Genomic DNA, 23069 nt, shown 5'->3' with positions numbered 1-23069 from the left:
AGCTAAACTGTCAGGTATATTACTGGACAAAAATTGGAACGTCGCTCGCCCGCTTTAGTCAGCTCTTGAAATAACTTGATGTTTATTTCACGACCCAACGGAAATGTCCGAGCGATGTTCCGATCGGAATGTGAAAAACAAACTGGTCCACTAACTTACATATAGATGTAATTTGGGGTGCTTTCTACATGGAGACTGAAACCAGACTAACGAAAACTGGTGCAATACACAGCAACGTATATTAAAAAATTGCATAATAATATATATGAATTAGTAGGAGTTACGCCTCACGTGATCAACAAAATGGTGGTTAATAGATCGACATGTCGACATCACCGGCTGCGCAACTAAGGAAATGTGATTTCTGATAATGAAGAGACATTATTAGGATCGAAAAATCCGTAAAATGTCAAAGTTACTTACAATTGAAAAATATCGAAATGTTTCAAAAGAAAAAGTTGCAGCAGGTGCTGCAGTTTGCATTTTCGCCGCCTACGGACTCAGGCGTGTTTATAATGCGTTCAAGTGGAGATTGCAGCCAGATAAATCAATAAAGCAAGAGAGTTATGTTAAAGATACAGGGAAAAATTCTGCAAATGTAGACAAGAAATTTTTCAAGCAACTTAGATACCTAATCAAAATTTTGATCCCCAGTATCTGGACGAAGGAATTCGGTATCCTTGTGTTGCATACAGGCACTCTAATAGTGAGAACGTTCCTGTCCATTTATGTTGCTACCCTCGACGGAAGAATAGTTAAGACTATTGTGCAGAGAGATGTTAAGAAGTTTTTGTTGCAGCTCGGACAGTGGCTTTTGATAGCTGTTCCAGCCACATTTATCAACAGTTTGATCCGCTTTCTTGAGAGTCAGCTGGCTCTTGTTTTTCGAACAAAGCTGGTGAATCATGCGTACAAAAAATACTTCGATAATCAAACCTACTACAAAGTCAGTAACCTGGACAGTAGACTTCCCAATGCTGACCAATGTTTGACCGAGGACATCACGATGTTTACTTCTTCTCTAGCACATCTTTATTCACATTTGACAAAGCCCTTGCTTGATGTAGCACTCATGTCGTTTAGCCTGTACAGATTAGCAAGTAGTAGAGGTGCTAGTTCAAAAGTTCCAACAGTTCTTGCAACGACAGTCATTTTCATAACAGCCAATATCCTGAGAGCAGTGTCACCAAAGTTTGGAAATCTGGTTGCAGAAGAGGCCAAACTAAAGGGTTACTTGAGATATGTGCACTCACGAATCATAACAAATTCTGAGGAGATTGCATTTTATAGTGGTCATAAGGTAATAAATTACCTATTTATTAATGATCTTCAACCCAAGTCCTGAAAATGTGTTAGTAATTGAGCCTTCTGACCCACACCCATGAAGCAACATGACAGATTTTTTCATCAACTTAATTTTTATTATCCTAGACTGCCTCATTATACATTTAGTTGTGATTATAATGAGATAGAGAATTATGACAATCACCAACTGAATTAAGACATTAAGCATAATTTCTTCCTTTTGGCTGTAAACATGAAAGAAATAAACCGTCTTTGAAAAAACAGATTGATAACTTGGACACGACATCAATTTCATTCAGCCAGTCAAACTCCGCTATCTCACTCGTTCATGTAGGTGATTGACACAGTTTTTATCCATTAGACCTTTGATAGCAAAAAGATCCTTCTATGCTGCTAGCCTATTTTTTGTTTTAAAACTAAATATTTATAACCAATAGCTCATTGAATATCTTTTCCCAGGATTTTCCCAGCTTAATTTTTAAAAATTCCTTGATGATGAAATTTGATTTATTTAAGGCAAGATGAAGATTAAGACCTGAGTAAACCAAATTGTTTTCACCTACCAAAACTAGGCGTCAAGCCTGTTGTACTCTGTATGTAACATTTTTTAATAAGAAGTGAGGTTCGCATGTTGATTGTAGCAATGGATAACCTGGTGGGTCAGATGAATTAAAAAGTGACTATCAAGTGAAATTTGAAGAATGGAAGAGAAGATGCTTTGTCAAGAAAATATGTCTTAAACCAGTTGGGTGTTCAATGTGAAATTTTTGTTTTAGTAAAAGAGATAAAGAATAGACTATCTGTTTATGATTTGACATTTATTTTCTGTGTAAATAAACTCATAATTTAATTTTAAAAGATTACAATTTCACTTGTTTTTTTTAGGTCGAGCTAAACCATCTCCGGAAGAGTTATCATGCCCTAGTCAAACAGATGGAAATCATCTTTTCCAAACGATTATGGTACATCATGCTGGAGCAATTTTTGATGAAGTATGTTTGGAGTTCTAGTGGTCTCATCATGGTTGCTATTCCCATTATCACAGCCACAGGGGTCAGGTCAGATGGTAGGTTTTCATAGGTTGGGTGTTTCTTTGTTTTAAAGAATTAAATGTTTACTTTTGGGTTGACTGAACAAGAAATTCCATCAAGATCTATTTAGTATTCTTGTTCACATCTTTATTGTGCCACATGGCCTCCAGAAGTGTTGCAGGCAGAACCCAGGTCTGCCTTAGTAGGCAGCAACTAAACCTTGCTCATACTGATAATAAAAATGCAAAGGGAGTGTGTCATCTATCTCAACAATGTTGAAAGAAATTTGTCCAGGTGCAAAGCAAGTGGTGTTAAAAAAGTAACTTTGCCTTTTTTTAAATCTACTTGCATGGCAAGGCCATATATTTTTGCCATTATTTTGACAGTCTCCTTGCTCATAAAAATAAAATGGCCAGTCCTGTATACTTGTGATATTGTTGATGAGATTGAACCCTCATTCACATTTTGCAGAAGAGGGACTTCCATCTAATGAGATTTCCAACAAGTCATTGAATTATGCGTAATTAACATTGTTGTGGCATACTTAATGCATTTATCTTTGCCTTCCGGTAAATATAGTTTATAGTGTTCAGGGGGCTTGGAGTAGTTTCATATTCTGAATGTTGCATTTATCTCCATATCTCTCAATCAGAGTTGATAACAATAATGAAATCAGAGAGGTATTGGTCTTTTTTATATTCATCAGTTAAAAAACAGTAGCTTCAAGTTTTGTAATTAGTTCGTTTGGTAGTACTGTGGATGTGACAAAGTTCAGAGATTCTGTTACACTGGTATATGCTGGTTTTTACCTATAAAATTTGCCCCTTTACCAGGAAAAGATGAGGCTGTCTGTATTCATGTACCGACGAACTGTAAAACAATGTTGCAAGTTTTGAAAGTTAACTGTCTCAACATCAAAGTCTGTAAGAAGTCAACTTATTCTTTGGATACAGTTGTAGTCCCATATTCCAGCCCGACTGATCAATGATTGTCGGCAACAACACAGCACCGAAAGGAGAGTTGGCTTATCACATTGATGCATTGCAAGGGTTGGATATTTGATTCAAGATTAAACAATACAAATTAAAGCGACCCTTTTTGTGTTTCATAGATGTTAACCCATGTGGTCACTTTATGCTAAATTCTGTTTGCATGGAGTAATCTTTGTTACGGAACTTATTTTATTTGGTATACAATTGGTGCTTTTATTCTTGTTCAAAACAATAGCTAGGTGTCTGTTTGCTGGGGGACTGGCTGGTATCATTTGGATTTTGCTGGGTTTCTGTTTATAGATTACTGAAAGTCATGTGATCTAGCCATACTGAAGTTGAAAGCTTTTACTCATACCAAGCCAGTGAAACTAAACATTTTATATGGCACATGAACACACTTTAACTATTTACTTTTATAAGTGAACACTAAACCAAAATTCTTAACCATGTTGGAATAGAATTGCAGTATAGTTTGTTCCACACAGCATCACAAATTTTATCCTATCTGTAACTCGGTAAGTGTTCAGGTTGGTGTCATTAAATATAGCTAAAAGTACCTAATTCATTTTAAATAAATTTAATGATGCTGACCTGATAATTTATGGAGTTATTCATTTTAAATAAATTTAATGATGCTGACCTGATAATTTACGGAGTTACAGATAGGATAAAATTTGCGATGCTGTGAGCAACAAACTATAGTGTCATGATGATAACTTGTGACGCTGTCAGTCATGAATGCAGCATCTGTAAAGATCAGAAACTCATTCATTTTTATTTTCTTACTTTAAAATATTCTTTTTAACATAATTTTCTTCACTCTGTATGAGTGATAAACCATGCATTGATGAGACTTGTTTATTAGCTGGTAAAATTTGGTATTGTATGCATTTTATATGTACTTCCTGGTATGAGGTACCAGTAGTAGCACAACCCTAGCAGAAATGCTGACAGTTATAGAAGATACTCCACGGGGATTTACAAATGCACTTGCCAGACTCTCAGGACACACTCGTATTTGGCTTGAGCAAGCTCACGTTTGCAAGGCACATGCCCACGGGTGAGTAAGAAAGTTCAAGAAAGGGATACAAGAATTTTATTTAACAATTGTGGTATGGGTAAAATACATAAATAGCTCTGTGCAAGCTATTTTAGCAGCAAGGGGTCATGTTTATTTCCTAATGCTTTATGTTTTGAGCTGTTATACCTGTCGTTTTGCCACAGTATATATATCAGTACCTTTATTTAGCATTTATATAGTCTTCTGTGTAACTGGCCAGTTTAGCATTTATATGTACAGTCTTCTGTGTAACTGGCCAGTTTCTTTCATATACCATATGTATTATTTCCATCTTGTAATTAATGTAACTGTCAGTCATCAATTTTCTTGCATAAATGTGTGAATATGAATATTTACTTTTTAAAGCAAGTTTTGAGAAATGAAGAATAAATACTTATATCATAACTTATCAGTTACATTTTAGTCATAATATTTGTACATATCTGGGATTCACTGACTTTCTGATCCCAAGTTTTCCTTGAGCAGTTTGTCAAATTACCAACTTAAAACATCTGCTTTTCAAAAATTGTTTTGATAAATGTTGCCAATATCATGGTTATTAAGTTTTAATTATTAATAATGCAGCTCATGATATTTCTTTGACAGCTGTGTTTGAAATAAAAGGCACCTGATTCAGTGCTAGGAGGATTTCGTTTCAAACTTGATTGATGTTACAAAATGCAGCACCCACAAGCATTGTTTATGACTATTGCAGGATATTGATACATAGTTATTGCTTGGCAAACAATTAAATGAACAAAAAAACATTAAGTGTTCTTAAATCATTCTCAGAATTCAGATTGTTAAATATTTTGATGCATCTCACCAATTTCAAGGTGACACATGATAATTATTAAGTAAATGGATAAAACAAGTCTTCACAAATCCTTCATTCAGTCTAGCTTTCATTCTCTCTCTATCTCTCTTAAAAATCTAGCAACTTCCAAGCACTTTTCTTCCTATCTGATTATCTGGCTACATACACCTATATGTCTGCATTTGCTCTTTTAACTATATGTGCCTTCTGTCTAAAGTTTAATCCACGTATCTATCTGCATGTATGTGTACTTTTAGATAACTTATTGGCCTATGGTTTTAAAGTGCTAAGATGATAATAAGCAAAAGGTTTAAATATATATATATATATATATATATATATATATATATATATATATATATATATATAATACAACTTCCTTAAAATATACTATATTTTATCTTTCTGTTTTTTGTGGGTTTGGTTTTATGTTGGGATATTATGTTTGGAGCAAGTTCATATTTTCCAAGAGAAGTTCACTATTCTAGTTAGTCCCATTCATTATACCCTTCGATTAATGTTGATCACATGACTTATAATGGTATGAGAAGACTGGTTTAGATTTGTGGTAATTCAATCCTCCATCCCTGTTAAGTGTTGGCTTCCACTGTCATATTTCAATCACTTCCTGAAATACAACCAACCCTATTTCTCATCGCTGACCGTAGTACTTTTCCCCCATGGTTACAAAAAAAGTCATAAAAATTACATTAAATATATATAATGTTTACTTTAAAATAACCTGCCTACCTTAATTTTGAAACTGGTGCAGTAGGAAACATGTTCTTTTTTGCCTCATTAATTTTACAACACATTTATTGGTAACTCAGCAATTCACACATAATGTACTAAATTATTGCATGGAGAAGTATCATTATTTGACACCTAGTGTTTGGGCTGGGACTGCAGCTTTTTCCAAGGAAGGAGTCCTGGAGTTTAGGTTAAAAAGTCTATGAGAACCCTGGGCAAATGAAGTTTTTAGTCAGGCTACTGAAACTTTACAACTAGGGTTGCAACTAAAAGGAAGAAAAATTGTGACTCTAATTGGGGGGGGGGGGGGCACTAAGAAGGCACCTATTATACCTTTTCCATTTTTGCTTTGTATTTACAGATAAAGTTTAGTAAAACATGGTTTTCAGTGATTCTCTTTACATTTTTGTCTTTGATGTGTTATTCTGGGTTCCTGTAGCACCTTGTTTTGGTTATAATGTGACTCTGAGTAAACATCTTGTGTTATCCTGGTATACAGTACATTAATATTGGGGACTCATTTAGCACATAGAGACCCCTCCTCCCCTTATGAGTCTTTGGTAAGTTGTCTTGTTTCAAACTGCTGATGGGGGCCCCGAGTGGCCGAGTGGTCTGAAGCGCTCTCCATTATGGATCACTGCCATCTCACCTCTGTCTGCGTGGGTTCAAGTCTCTGTTACGGCCAATATGGGTATGTGAGAAAGCTTGCCAGTAGCTTCTCATGGGTCGGTGGTTCTTTCCAGGGATTTCCCGGGTTCTTCCTCCACCATTAATACTGGCTGCTATGTATAGCCTAGCTAAAAAATGGCATTAAACCTTACAACAACAACAACAGCTGCTGATTTAGGATCTCAATAATAATAATCACCTTTTCCATCCATGTGTCCATCAGTCCGTCAGTCATTCCATTAACACTTCTTATAACCAGCATAGCTTTGAAACCCCAGCACTCAATTACATGTCATTTAGCAGATGGATTGTCTGTTACATGAATATGGGCCTTTGAAAGGCTTTGTCTTCTCAGTTTCGTATTTGATGGAGTTATTGCCCATGTTCAATCTGTATTAAATCTCACTTCTGTGGATCCTTTTAACCAGTGTAACTTGGTAACATTGAACATATTCTCATGAATTTTAATGCGTACATTGTTTGAAAATGTTGATATGCCTTTTGTAAATTTTGTCTCCTCAGCTTCATTGGACAGAGTTATGACCCTTGTCAGTCAGCTGCATATCTCAGTAATTATTTGACTTATTTTGATACATTAGCCATTAAAACTACATTTTAAATTAAAATCCTGTACCTTGCAAATAGGATATCTTGTAGGATTCAAACAGCTGCTTGTTTGAAGAAATGGTAGAATTAACTTATATGGTCATACCTGCTCCCCCCCCCCAGTTTTCTGGACACCATATTTTAATTTTTGTTAATAATTTGTAATAGTACTAAAATTTTTATGTGCTGGAACATATACTGTGGAATGTTTTACCCATATTAATCTCTTTACCTGTACAAAGCAAATCAAATACCGTAGAATGACATCCTGTATTATTCACTTTCAAATGTGGACAAGCAGTTTTTATCAATTTTAAAACAAGTTAGGTGCTAATTGTCATGCTTTAATCATGTTATCTTTATCTGGCCATTCATGCTCTAAAGCCATACTGAATGTTTGAATGTATCTCTTATCTTTTATTCATTCACATCCAGTGATATATCACACCTTCCATAAGTGGTCATTGATAACTGTTGCATGTGTTCTGTTACTGCTTGGCTATGCGACTGAATTATTTGTCATTCATAATATTTCAAACAAAATAAGTCTAGTATGACCTGTGTTTAAAATGAATGTTTTATATTATGTTTCAATTTAGAGACATGTACTCATGAATGGATCGCCCTTTAATTTTAATCCATTGAGTCAATGCAGTTAAAATTCGTGAAAGGAATTTTACTGACATAAGTGTCAGCTTCCTTTATCGCTGATTAAATGGCAGTAAATATTCTTTAATTTTTTCATCGATTATAAAGAGGATCAAATTAAGAAGTATCTGTTTACATTTAAAAGACAATATATATCTTATGATCTCGTTAGAAGTAGTTGTTAAATGAGATGGTCATTTCTATCGGATAAAAGGAATTTACAAAATTATTTTCAAAAAATGAAGGTCACAAGGAAGATTTAGAGAAAGAAAATTCACCCGAAAGTGGAAGGATGAAGCCTAAATCTGCCACTGAGTCAGAGACAACTGTTTTTTCCAGAGAGACATAAGCCAGACTCCATGGCAACAAAACACGTCAAATATGACACAACTAAGAGACATAAATTTATAGTAACATTGAGTTGATAATTATCTATGGCATGGATTCATTGACTCCAAAGGAAAGATGTTTTTACAGATATTGCTAACAATTAACTAAATTGGTATGGGTTGGAAATTAGACCAGAGTATTGTCAAAGAAATGACAAATTTAGGATTTAATTAAGTGTCTCCAGACTCTTTACAGTTTTGGACCTCATAGAACATGTTTAGTATATATATTACTGTATATACATGACACTAGCAACCTTGCACCAAAGAACCTTGAAGTTGGAGTTGCTGACTTTCACTAGGGAAGAACATTTTAAAACTAGATGAGAATGAAAATTAAATACCAGTCATTAACACAGTCTGCAATCCAACCCTGTATGGAAAAGGCCATTTTCTGATATGAAAATGTTGTGTGCACTCCATGAGAAGAATGGTGTTAAACTTGGTGCTAATTATAAGAACCAACTCAAGTGAGTAGACTTTGTTCTGTTATTGATCAAGAGTTGATAGAGGGTTTATGGTAAATTCAGTAAATTCCTTTTCATTCTTGCTGATGGAAGTTCAGATCGTACTATATTGGAGCAAGAAAAGTGTATATTCGATACTATGACAATGGAAAACTGAAACATGAAGAGTAAAACAAAAGACTTTACTATGATTCACAATCCGTATTGTGGGGATTAATAACTTCCATGTATTCCTAAAGTTCCCTACAATTCCTAGATGTTTTGCTTAAATTTCAATCTCAGTATTAGTTTTTGTTTCGTACATTTGGTCTCATACATCTAGCCCTCACCTTTAGTGGTCATAGAAAGTCATTATTTAAATCTAATTAAGGGCTTGACATGTTAAATAAGAGACCTACTTGCTTTGCCATATTCAGTAATGGATGTCATATGTGCCTACAGAAAGCCTTTTTATGGGGAGGCTACTCCAGTGCTCACTAACAATATCAGTGAGAGACAGGATACCTTTTCTTGATGGAGAAAAATTTTGTCACGATTTCAGATATTACAATACGGTAAGTACCATTCCTGTTCAAAATTTAACATTACTGATAACCTGGTGACTTCCTCTTTAATGAGCTACATTTGAAACATGTTTGAAGGGAGCCGAGTGGATGATGACCCAGATGGAGGAGTCAGTGAAAGAACCAGGGCTTTCACCACAGCCAGAAATCTTCTTGTAAACTCCGCAGATGCTATAGAGAGGATGATGTCTTCTTACAAAGAGGTGAGCAGAAAAAACTTTTTGGGCCATGAGGAATGTAAAAACTATCAAGAAATAATGAAACTTACAATACTGTCAACCATGGATTTTTATTTTACTTGTTTCTAAAATCATTTATTGTTATTAAGTGAAAATCATCAAAGTTTTAGCTGATTTATCAAATGTTGTAAGGTCATACCATAATCTAAAGCTGATGCTTTCATGAATTCATTAATCGGTCTTAGTGTTTGTGGTTTAGCAAGAAAACACGGTGTCAGCAAAGTCAGGTCCAATGTTCTAAGCAAGAAACTCGATCTGTAAATCTTAAAACTAAAAATAAAAAGATATGATACTAATTTAGAGTGTATCTATATCATTAAGAATTTGGCAGTCTCTATGTTGGATACTAGTTATGTAAAACACCTAATATCTGTTTTCTGGATTTTTGTTTGTTTAGATTGTCAGTTTTGTACTTGGAGTTTGACCTTGAGCTTCTGTCACAAAAGGTTGCAAGAATATGGGGCCAAATATTATTTTTGAACTTGCATTCAATGTATGGAAAAATATAGGGATCATTTCTAATAGCCTGCATTAAATAAAGTCATAACTAATTTAGGTTCTGACAATATAATGCATTTTGTTTTTGGAAAAATATTGGTATTGCTTCTTTGGATGCTGACAATAGAATGCTTTTAGTCTATGGAAAAATATAATTTCTTTGGATGCTGACAATAGAATGCTTTTAGTCTATGGAAAAATATAATTTCTTTGGGTGCTGACAGTAGAATGCATTGAATGTAGTGAAAAATGATGGTATAGATTATTTGGATACTGACAGTAGATTGCATTTAGTCTACGGAAAAATATACTTATCATTTCTTTGGATGCTGACTATAGCTTTATTTAATAGGGTCCATTAAAAGTCAGTGGGGTTACATCATATCTTATGAGAGGCAACAGAATTCCACAGAACCTTTCTTGTCATTAGTTAGATAATCATTCCACTCTATAACTTTTCAATCAACAATTGAGACATCAGTATTTGGTTAAATCCACATATACACTTTCACCAGACAGTTTGTAAGTCAAGTATCTGGAATGAACCAACTCTTAAATGAGAATTTCCTCTTTTAAAGATAACTGAGCTTGCTGGATACACATCCCGAGTGTCAGAGATGCTGGAAGTATTTGATGATGTCAGAAAAGGGCAGTATCAGCGCAGTGTTGTGATTAAAGATAAACCTAAGACAAAGAAAACTGCACTGGAAACGATAACCTATCCACTGGAAGTGAAAGGTATATTTGAGCAGTGGATATATGATGTAAAACATGTAAAAGAAATTTAAGTGAGCACTTCGGAATATTTTTTTCATTGTTTGAATTTTAGCCGTTATTCTTTTTGAATAATTTTGGTATTCAATTTTTTTAACTGTATGAGAAAGACTACATCAGCATTTTTAGTACCAAGAATTTTGTCTGCTTCTGCAAATTCCTAGATAATATAAATAGTAGTTCTTATGAAATACTAATGTTGATATTTGTTTTTTTCTTTCATCTCTTGGCTTATGCCGCATAAACAATCAATGCAAAAGAAACCAAAATAGCAGAAAATTCATTGGATCAATGGAAACAATGACACCTCCAGGATCACAGCAGGTGAGAAACAATAGTTTGCCATTTCCCTCTCCAACATATTCCAGGTTCTTGCTGACCTAGATGATAGGTCCATAGAAAAGAAGAGGAAAAAAGTTAGAAGCACATTCATCTAAACCTTTAATGTGATGCTGTTATTCAGAAGACAGAAGCTCAAGAGCTGGTAATCTGAAGATGCAATCAAGAAGATTGATGACAGACAAAACAAATTAAAGAGAGACTAGCAAGACAAAGAATAAGGAAGTCAAGAAGAGCATGGGGAAAGTTAAACAGAAACTTGCCAATAAACTTGCTACAGATACAGAGAAAGCTGCAAAATAAATGAAGTTAGGATTCTCAACAAATCACTTGGCAAATATCAAGAAGAAAAACCAAGCCTGTATGTGGAAAGGATGGGTGTATCCTGAGCAGAGCAGCAAAACAGCTTGACAAGTGGGAGGGAAATTTCAGCAGCTTGCTCAAGGGCACACCTGTCGAAAACCTTCTCACATAGAACAGGGAGAGGGTTTGAACATTGACATCGGAGTCATTACCAAGCATGGTAAAGCCTCTAACCAGGACAACATCCCACCAGAAGCCTTAAAACTAAATGCCACAGTTACATCAGACTCCTTGATTGGCCTACATTAGAAATGATATGGAACTAAGAAGAGGTGCCGCAAGACTGGAAGAAGGGCTATGTTGTCAAGATTCCCAAGAAAGGAGTCCTTAGTGACTACCAGAACTGGTGAGGTGTTTAGCTCTTAAATTTAGTGAGCAAGCTTCTCACAAGGCTAATATTGGAGTGGATTGGGGCTGCAATAGTTTCCAGGCTGAGAGAAAAACAAATAGGATTCAGTGCCATGTGGTTTTGTACAGGCCAGATAGCAGGACAGAACAGTCACAAGAATGGTGATAACCCTTGTATATAAATTTTGTTGCCTTTAGCATTTGGCTTGGTGGAGAGAAGCACCATCTGGAATATTACGAGGTACTGTGTCATCCCAGAGAAGATTGTTAGGATTGTCTATTGCCTCTACCAACACGTCATGTCATACACAACACAGACTGGTCTCCTTTCTTTCTTGACACAGCATCAGGCAAAGATGCTTACTTTCACAAATGATCTCACAAGTGATATACTGTGAGATATATTTAAACATTAGAGAAAAGTTAATCAGATGTATATTTTTCTTTTGAACAGCTGAAGTGGTGGAAACAGAGGGACTGATTGACATTGAGAATTTGCCAATTATTACACCCAATGGAGATGTAATTGTAAAGAGACTGTCTCTCAAGGTAATTGACCAATCACCTTACCAGACATAACCATTCCTACTTCTTAGTATTATAGCACATACCATACGTAACCATGTGCAAGTCAAGTCTAACTGCAAACAAGAGTGACAGGGTTCCCATGGGTCCTGGAATCCTGGAAAAGTTTTGGAATCTTAACAATATATTTCAAGGGCCTTGAAAAGTTATGGTATTTCTGAAACCTTGCAAAGTTTTGGGAAAGTCGTGGAATTTCTGACAATCAAGTTAAAATATTGATCACATCTAATTTCATGGAGCCCCGAGCACCAATTAAAACAACTTGTTTTGGACCTGACAAAAGTATGATCAATAAATGATTGAAAATGCAAGATGTTATTGTCCCTGATTTTTGGGAAATAGCCCTGGAAAAGTTATGGAATTTGTTTTTGTTAAGTCTGCAGGAAAACTGACTGACCCTGATCTGCTATCACATAATAGGCCAGCAGATCAGGGTCTGTGTGGTTTATATTAATGATTACTCCTAACAAACTGCAGAGACCTGGAGCTGCCTGCACATTAAGTGATGGCAAATCTAGGGCTATACAGTTGGACTTGACTTGTAAGGAAGTGTATCTGGTAATATAAAATCAGAATATTTGTGTTATTTTATTTAGTATATATTATGAGTCTATGCTATTAAAATAAGTAACAGAAAAAAGTGAATGACAACAAGCTTGTTTTTTTTAAAAATTCATAGAATACAAAGTGAAAATGAGAAAAAAAACAACTTATGGTATTGCAAATTAAATCCCAAAATAATCCAAAGAATTACAGACACAAGTTCTAGAAATTTAAAGTCCTGAATAAAATTTTGTAAAAGTCCAAAAAATATCCCAAAACTGAAGTCGATGACATGTCTGTGGTAGCTATTAAAGTGTTGATGTATCAACAGTCTTTTGTTGAATCACAGAAATATAATTCCCGGTTTGAATTCAGTATAAATTCCAGTGACTGTCTCTGTCTAAGAATGGTATCAGAGCACTTTTGTATTTCCAGAGAAAATAATCACTTAAATTCATTAATTTGAACAAAATAAAATTCAGCCCAAACTGGTCACAACATATAATACATCTTAAAAGTGCTAGATGTTAAAGCATGAATGACCAAGTCCTCACAATAACAAGATTATATTGTTCTCTTCTTGACCTCAGGTCACAATTAGCATTTTCTAAATATAAAAAACATTACTTAATTGAAAATAACCTTCTAGAATGCTCTAATTAGTCTTGTTTACTTACAACACAGCAATCTGTAAAATTCACTTAGGCAATTCCCAAAACCCGACCGAAATAAAGCTCATACACATAGAGAATAATTTAGCTATGTGTTTGCAGAAATGAACTCAGTTTTGGACAAGGTCAAGTCCAGCATACAATATTATATTACAATAGCATGTAATAAAAATAAAATTATTTTAAAACTTACAAACAATTAAATTAAATGTACATAACACTTACTTCCTGAAAAATGTTCAAGTTATGATCATTTGAATATATATATATATATATATATATATATATATATATATATATATATATATATATATATATATATATATTCACCTCTCCCTTGATAACTTGCGCACAACAGTGTCCACAAACATAGACTGCACTATAAGTGAGGCGCGAGGGACCTCCAGAAATTGAAAACAAAACCGCTTTGACATCAAGAAAACCGTAGGTGGGGGGGTGGCGTAAGGGAACTGGGCTGTTTAATGACTGAATCCTCATTTTACAATCACGTCGATAATAATTTTTAATAATGCGCTTTTTCTAATGAAGTTTTTCATTTCAGATCAATCCAACTGGTTTGAACAACCATCATGTGCATGCGAAAATTCTGTGTCTTACGTCACTGCTTTTTGTTTTCTTGATGAGTCTGGTTCCCATAGTGGTATTTAATAGTATCTTGCCAAATCGGTAGTCCACAATTTGGGAACTAGACTAACTGTTGATACACCACCAAACAAGATTGCTTTTTTTTCTCAAAAACATGTGACATTTATTTTGTGACACGCCTACGTCAAATTTTTTATTGTTTAATTAGTACAGTTTTAATGTGGTGATTTCATTGGAAGTAATAATGAAATTTCTTATCATCCCAGAGGATATCTCTAAATGCCAGTTCAAGAATTCTCTGAAACTCGCTTGCCCACAATGGTCCATATCTGTGAAATCAAGCTCTTTATTTTACGAAGTATTCATTTCGCTTTGCTGCCTTGTTATCTTTGATCACAGTTATGAAAGAGTCGGTTAATTTAAGGTAGTTTCTGTTACATACACAATAACGTTTATTACAGTGTTCGATTGATCAAATGAAGTGAGTTCACCCGACATACAACTGAGGCCGCTTAGATTTTAAGTTAATCCGATTTTTGTGCTTTTAACTTTTCATTTATTCCACTTCTTTTTCTTTAATCAAAAGACATAATTAACGTGATAATATAAAGAAGGCCAGCTTTTAATTCGGTGCAAAAATACAACAAATACTTCTGCAAGTCAGTTATCAAAAAACGGTCGGCACTTAATTAGGTTCTCAGAGAAACGGTCGCGGACATAGCTGTTATGGTAGATTGACGCATTTTATGTTTAATTACAAGAGGACACATTGCACTTATGACGATTACACTTAAAAGGAACTCAAAGATGAAACTAGAACACAAATTTCATTTGATAAAAAAATTATTTAATTTGTATTTATTTATTAAAGTGCTGCCTCCACTCGGTGTAAGTGACATTTTCATTGATCGAAATTTCCTTACATATCGTTAATTGCGGTGTACTAGGAATATCGTTTGGAAAGAAAATGTAAAAAATTGTATGAGTTATTTTTAAATTTGATATTTCATAGTGTTGATTAAAATTTCCAGGTCCTATCTGCCATTTTCAATGATAAAACGAGTGATACGTCAAAGTTTCTGTTACCAATTTTGATCGCGATTTTCTTCAAGTTCAACAAATAGGGATAAATTTTTGGGGTATTTTCAGATTTAAAAAATGGGATCCATGCCTAATACCGCGTTATAAGTGGGTTGCAAGTTATCAGGGCGCGAGTTATCGAGGGAGTGGTGTGTGTGTGTGTGTATGTATATATATATATATATATATATATATATATATATATATATATATAATATAATGACACCTTACAAGTATTCAGCACATCTGTAAATTGTGTTACTTTACAACTTTGCCAGTAATATTACTAGTCATCAGTAATTTGAGATCTGGTCATCAGTCTTTTGATATCTGGTCATCAGCCATTCGATATCTGGTCATCAGTCATTTGATATCTGCACATCTTAGGGATTGACTGACAATACAATAATTTATGTGCAAGATTCAGGATCTTCATACCAGGAGTCTTCAGCAAAAGCAGCATTATCCACACGTTTTCTCACTTAACTCTGATTTTCCTCATTATACATATATGCAGAAATATCCCCATCCTCAAACTTCACCATGAGAGGATGGTTCAAAATTCCAAACCAATTTACATATCTGTAGAGCACTTCCAATTTTATCGCAAAGTTTGAAGTCAATCTAAAATGGTGATGGGTGAGTTGTACAGCATAACACCCGTACAGATGGGCATGATCACACAGTTAAGTTGTTTTTATAGTAGTGTAGCCTTTTTCCTAAGCTTGTGGAACTTGGCAGCATTCTTGGTTCTTAAAATTTTGAATTGTTCAAATTGTTTCCAGCCCCCATTCATATCATACATGAAGTAGTTCTAGAAATTTGTTAGAATGTCCCATTGAACTTGGTTATATTTTTTATTAATGTATATAGATTACAATATATAGATAATACTAATTTTATCAGTAAATGTTCATAAAGTGTTACTTAATTAAATGTCTATTTTTTCTGAATCCATTTATGGTATACCTCATGTTTTATCAGGTATGTTAACCGTAAAGAATTAAAATTTATCTCCGTACTCATCATCATACATACATCTTAACATGTTTCCTGCTGTCAAACATATTTTTTAGGGCTTCACTTTGGCTGTATGTAAAAAATGGAGTTTTCTTTTGGTTGTGAAGTGGTTGATTAAGATACCCTTTTGAACCATATTCCAGAGTATATATGACTTGGCTCTCATCCAAGATTGCTTTCTAGCCACCTTAGCTACAGCAGTCAAAATCAGTATTAGATAGATGGATTGTCATTCTATTCAAAGTATCAGCAGTTCCAGCCCAATGACTTGGCATGATGATGGCCCCTGCTTACATTATCAGAACAGGCTCCCACTCATTGGGATTAGTCCTTTGTCATGACATGACTGCCTTTGGATCCTATGTCCTAGGTGCATATACAGAATCCCTTCAGGGCTTCAGTGTTGTCTCTGAAGCAAACTAAGCTGATTATAAGAGGCAGATCTCACTCATGTTCCCACTCAGATAAAAAAGGGATAATTCTTTTGCCCAAGCTCTGTTGTCCTGGATATATTGAGTTATCCACTCGACTTACAGGGAACAAACCCGAGTTCTTTTGAATTTCTTACACATATCAACCTACTAGTTTGGTGCAGATGACACTAGCATATCATTCAAACACAACTGTTCCCTTACTGACATCATCCAAGCTGTGGGATGGCAGTCAGAAACCTTGGTTATCTTATTAAGACATTCAGCAGATTTTTACATCAGGGTTCACTTTACTTCCACTGCATGTGTTGTGTGTGATTTGGATTTTTATTGTAACTTTTTTTAAAATTCAGTCATATTGCTATGGTGTCTACAGTGTGACAGTTCATAGTGATATCTGGCACTGGGGCATCATGACACAGACATGTAGCATGATGTCCCATCCAGTCACATTATCCTGACACCAGGCCGACCAGTCTTAACACTAACCTCTTAATGCTGAGCTTCTAGTGAGGCAGCTGTTAGTGCCATTTTTATAAGTCTTTGTTGTGACTCGGCTGGGGTTCAAACCTGCATCCACTAGGCCACCAGAGCAGTCCCACTGCATTTGTAGGTGTGAACATTTTTTTTCTCTACAGTGCATCCATGCATAAATCATGTGCTAACATTAGCCCATTTTTCACACAAAGATGAAGCTGCTTCATGAAGATTGAACCAACTCTGAGATGATGAGATGTATGCACTCTCTTCCACGTACATATTCTTCTCATGTATTAAGATTTTGTAATGAAGAAACCAGTATTTACCATATTTGTCCTCACTTTGTAATTTTTACCCATCTAATTGTTTTTTTAAGCTGGAACCTGGAATGCACCTTTTGATCACTGGACCTAACGGTTGTGGAAAATCATCACTATTCCGTATTTTGAGTGGACTGTGGCCAGCCTATAGTGGCAAGCTTCACAAACCTCCACCATCCTCCATGTTCTATATTCCACAGAGGTAACACTCAGCACTGGATGTATGCATTTAATTAGGATAAATTCCAAGATCAACTATCTCCACAATTTACAAAATCTAGCAGGCCATGAGATCCTTGGAAAAGTAGACTTTTTCTAATTGATCCCAGGGCAATATAAATGTCAGCAAGCACTAGCCATTAAAATATTTGAAACTTCATCACTTTTTTACGACAAGAGAATGTGATAATGTAAATTGTTGCTGTTTATTTAGAGTAAAAGTTGTTCCTCATTAATGATCCACCATTCGCCAGAGCAAATGGATTTATTCTAACCAGAAACATTGCAAATTTATGGTCATGTAGTCGTAGGTAGTCATTAAAAGTAGCTTGTCAGTCCCTTGAACATGTATTTACATTTTTTACTGACTTTATTGTTCTATTCTTATACCTTATCCTACTTCTTGTTGATATATGATAAAAATAATAATAATGAGGACTTTGTATAGCGCCTAATCTTAAGAAGCTCTAAGCGCTTTACAACATTGGACAACACCTATAAGATCAAAAACATATAATAATATTATTACAAAAACAAACACCATGAAATTAGAAAAACATTAAAAAATAAAAAACATGCTGAGAATATTTCAGGTAGGAAACATTATTAGGTCTTTAAGTTTGTTCTTGCAGTCAAAATAAGTGAGTTTTGAGAGCCCTCTTGAATGGGATCACTGTGTCTTTGTGTCTAAGTTCAGCGGGCAATTCTTTGCATGTTGCTGGGCCCTGGTATGCAAAAGAACGCTTTCCATATGACTTGGTTTTCATAGTGGGAATAATGAGTATACAATTGTCAGAAGAGGAGCGTAAGTATCTTGCTGGTGTGTACACATGGGTGAGGTCGGATAGGTATGTTGGACTAGAGTCTGACAGTGAAACGTAGCACAGAGAACAAATTTTGTGTTTGATTCTGGATCGAATGGATAGCCAGTGTAGGGTACAGAGCAGTGGGGAGGTGTGCTCTGATTGTAGTACTCTAAGTATGATCAGAGCAGCTGTGTTTTGAACTTTTTGAAGTTTCTGGAGTAGATATTGAGATGAACCAGACAGAATTGAGTTACAGTAGTCCAGTCTTGAAAGTACTCATGAACACACAAGTGATTTAGTGGCATCAACTGAAAGATATTTGCGAATGGAGCTGATGCGTCTCAGCTCAAGATGTGCAGCCTTGCATATGTTCATGACATGTTGGTGCAATGTGAGAGTACTGTCCAGAGTAACACCTAGGTTTCATCCTGGTTGTGTGAATTTAATGTTGGTGTTGCTGATATTTATTGTTTGAGGTAAAGGATGTGAATGAGAAAGTCTTTGTGTTGTGATCAGAATGGCCTCAGTTTTATCATCATTCATCTGCAGCTTGTTACATGTCATCCATGATTTCACATCAGAAATGCACCTCTCTACACCTTGAATTGTAGCATCAACTTCAGTTGGGTGGCTAGATTTGTATATTTGGGTGTCATCAGTGTACAATTGGTGAGACACTGCATGATGATCTATGACACTTGAGAGCTACTGAGTGTACAGAATGAAGAGAACAGCACAACATAGATCAACTGGGCTGGAGTGTATTCCATTTGCAGATACAATTTGTGTCCTGTTGACCAAGTAGGACTTGAACCACAGTAAGGCTGTATCATGAATGCCAAATACATGCTGGAGACAGTGAAGTAATATATCATGGTCTATTGTGTCAAATGCTGCAGACAAATCTAGGAGGGTGAGGACTGTAATCCTTTCGCTATCAGAGATCTCGCTAGGATTTTAAAACAAGGAGTACAGGACTCCCAGTTTGGTAAAAATAGGAGTCCCATCATCAAAAGTTGCAGTCCCTTCTTTCCTACAGAATCAACACAGACATGAGTGCATCTATTTTTAGAAGTAATATATCATGGTCTGTTGTGTCAAATGCTGCAGACAAATCAAGGAGGGTGAGGACTGTAATCTTTCTGCTATCCAACGCAGAGAGAATGTCATTAACTACTTTTAGAAGAGTAGTTTCAGTACTGTGGCAAGGGCGATATGCAGATTATACATTGCTAAAAAGACTGTTTGAATTTAGATGAGATACAAGCTGAGATTAGAAACTGGGCGGTAGATCTTTAAATCATTATGGTCTAGTGTTGGTTTCTTCAGCAGAGGCTTTACAATGGCAATTTTGAAAAATGATGGGAATTCCCTGGATGAGAGAGAGGTATTAATAGCATCAGTTAGTGAAGGCAATACTGGATCTAAGCACTCAAGCAGCAGTGATATTGGAATTGGATCAAGTTCACATGACTTTGGTGCACTCTTCATCAGGATTGTATGTATGAAATCCATAGAGACAGGTTCAAATGCTGCTAATGGTTAGGCAATATGAATGTTTCTTGTTTTCCATTTTGGCAATAGGAATACTAATTGTTTTCCATTCAGGCAATATGAATTCTGCTTATTTTCCATTCAGGCAATTGGAATGTTACTTTTTCTCCATCCAGGCAATTGGAATGTTACATGTTTTCCATTCAGGCCATTGGAATGTTAGGTGTTTTCCATTCAGGCAATTGAAATGTTCTTTCCATTCAGGCAGCTGGAATGTTACTTATTCTCCATCCATGCAATTGAAACTTTACATGATTTCCATTCAGGCAACTAGAATGTTATGTGTATTCCATTCAGGCTATAGGAATATTACTTGTTTTCCATTCAAGTCATAGGAATGATACTTATTTTCCATTCAGGCAAAAGAATTGTTACTTGTTTTCCATTCAGGTAATATCAATGTTACTCATCTTCCATTCAAGCCATAGGAATGTTACTCATTTTCCATTCCGGCAATAGGAATGTTACGCATTTTCCATTCAGGCAATAGGAATGTTACGCATTTTCCATTCAGGCAATAGGAATGTTACTCCTTTTTCCATTCAGGCAAAAGGATTGTTACTTGCTTTCCATTCAGGTAATATGAATGTTACTCATTTTCCATTTGGGCAATAGGAATGTTACGCATTTTCCATTCATTGAACTTAGCAGTAAAAATGATACTTGTTTTTCATTCACTGAACTTTTTAGTTCTGCTGGAAAGTAAATGTAATTTTGTGTTTTGCCATTAGTTACTGAATTACAGTAAACACTACATTTCTTAATTTTTCAATTGCAGAAGGTTCTTGTTTAATATGAAATAAAGTTTACATATGGATTTTTAGATTGTTGAAACACATAATGCAAACAATATTTGGTATATACAGTGTTTCATATTTAGTATGGTTTAAGATTCTTGAGGCTGTAGTGTTCTTTTTCTTGTCATCTAAGTGTGCAACATTAAAGTGTACACTAATGTGGGCATGTGGTCTGTATTGATTTTAGCTAAAATATTAACTTTTGCTTTAAAATTTGATATATTAAAGTATGCAGAATCAGTTATGAAATATGCCGGTGAATTTGTGTTTTCATGTCCCCACTGGGGTAACTTGTTTTTTATGTGGTTGGTTTTCTGCTGTCTGCATGTAGGTTTGTCTTTTGTTTTAGCTTGATTGCAGAAAACAGTACTGGAGGTAGACAAATCAAATTGGGAAAGCATGTTTAAATACAAATTTAGCTGACCATATTTTCAGACTATTTAAATAATGATTCATATCTTTTATTAAAATTGTTTGGACTTGTACTTGTTTGTATGCCTGTAGAGCATATTATGTTATGGTGTTGTCCATTCATTCATCCATGATATTTCTGCACAATAACTTAAGCTATCCATAATCTAGTTGCACTTGGGGAAAAAATGAAGCCTACAGATTGTGGGTTCAAAAGGTCAAAGGTTAAGGTCACTGGCTGAAAGTTGTTTTTGCATAATAGATTGAGTTTTAGACCACGCATCTTGGCCAAAGGTTGTGGAGGGCTTACACTTAAGGCATGGAAAAGGACTCTTGGTTTTGGGGTTAAAAAAAGTCCAAAGGTCAAAGTTATTGTTGCACAGAAAAGTTCCTATATCAAACTTTGTTGATAGCTTGTACTAAGAGTGATAAAATAAACTAGATTCTGACGTCTGATGGTATGTGTTTACAATCAAGGCAAGTCTCATCAAATAAAGGTTTCTGCGATTTTGTGATTTGTTTTAGTCAAACTCTTATTAGGGCTGTTCCATTTAAACATACATGGTAGCCAGGGAAGGCACTTTTTAAAAAATATAGGCCAGGGTACTCCGATTATGGACTGTATATTAAAACAATACAAAATTATGAATTGCATCTATGGGTGACTACTCCACAATAAAAGTGCCTTCCCTGGGTCCCAGAATATTTTACTGGAACAGCCCTTAGCAGTATTTGCCAAACCTAGGGTTGTGAAATTTGGTGAGCATGTTTGTATGCATGTTTAGATGACTTTGATCAATTATATAGACTATGTCAGTTTCCTTGTTCTCTAGTTTTTGGACATAAAAGAATGATGACAATAGTTGTGGGTTTTTTTCTTTCATTTTTTTTACTTCAACTTTCTGGACTTCCTTTGAATTATACAAAACACAATTCTTGTTCTATTGATCTTATAGGTCCTCTGTTAGTCATATTAGACTACATATGGATCTATCATGATCACAGGTTAATATAACCAGATTTATATTAGTACATTTGGTCATATTATCTGGCATCTGAATATATCATTGTCACAGATTGATGCAAACAGACGTGTCTGTACAGTTAGTCTTATTGGCTGATATATGGTTGTTGTATAATTGTCACAGGCTAACAAAACCAGAATTGGGTGAATACAGTTGGTCATATTGACTTACATCAAGTTGTATCATTATCACAGGCTGATACAACCTGATTCATGCCAGTACATTTGGTCATGTTATCTGGCATCTGGTTTTATCAGTTGATTGATACAACCAGACATGTCAGTACATTTGGTCATACTGGCTGACATATGATTGTTGTATAATTGTCACGGGCTAACACAATCAGACTTAGGTCAATACATTTGGTCAAATTGGCTTACATTTGGTTGTATCATTGTCATAGGCAGATGCATCCCGACTTTGGGTAAACTCAGTATACCTTGTACTTATAAAAATATAATTAGATAATTAGATAAACACCCATTTAAGTACAGTAGTCCCCCTCTTGAACGGCCCCCCTGACCAGCAGCCACCCGCTCCTTACGGCCAGAATCTGTTGGCACCGACGAGTTTGTGTTCAAAAGTACCCCTCGCGAAAGGCCACCTGGCTAACACGACCAGCGGCCAGCATATTAGTGCAAAATTATAAAATTTACCCCTCAC

General features: G+C 35.2%; 1 protein-coding gene across 1 annotated transcript in view; it reads left to right on the top strand.

Annotated features, from left to right (window-relative positions):
• The first annotated feature begins 267 nt into the window (after positions 1-267).
• Positions 268-23069, top strand: part of LOC149789098 (ATP-binding cassette sub-family D member 2-like) — a 52317-nt gene continuing 29515 nt past the window's right edge. Inside the window, exons 1-6 of the mRNA XM_089975294.1 lie at positions 268-1300; positions 2191-2371; positions 9376-9500; positions 10613-10772; positions 12313-12407; positions 17651-17796. Coding sequence (XP_089831420.1) covers positions 407-1300; positions 2191-2371; positions 9376-9500; positions 10613-10772; positions 12313-12407; positions 17651-17796 — 1601 coding nt within the window. The 5' untranslated portion in view covers positions 268-406. The remainder of the gene's footprint in view (positions 1301-2190; positions 2372-9375; positions 9501-10612; positions 10773-12312; positions 12408-17650; positions 17797-23069) is intronic.

The sequence above is a fragment of the Sinohyriopsis cumingii genome, chromosome 11 (genome assembly GCF_028554795.1).
Source record: "Sinohyriopsis cumingii isolate HCF-2022 chromosome 11, ASM2855479v2, whole genome shotgun sequence".
NCBI classification, from domain to species: domain Eukaryota; kingdom Metazoa; phylum Mollusca; class Bivalvia; order Unionida; family Unionidae; genus Sinohyriopsis; species Sinohyriopsis cumingii.
Note: the sequence above shows the minus strand (reverse complement) of the source record. Positions and strands in the feature narration are given on the sequence as shown.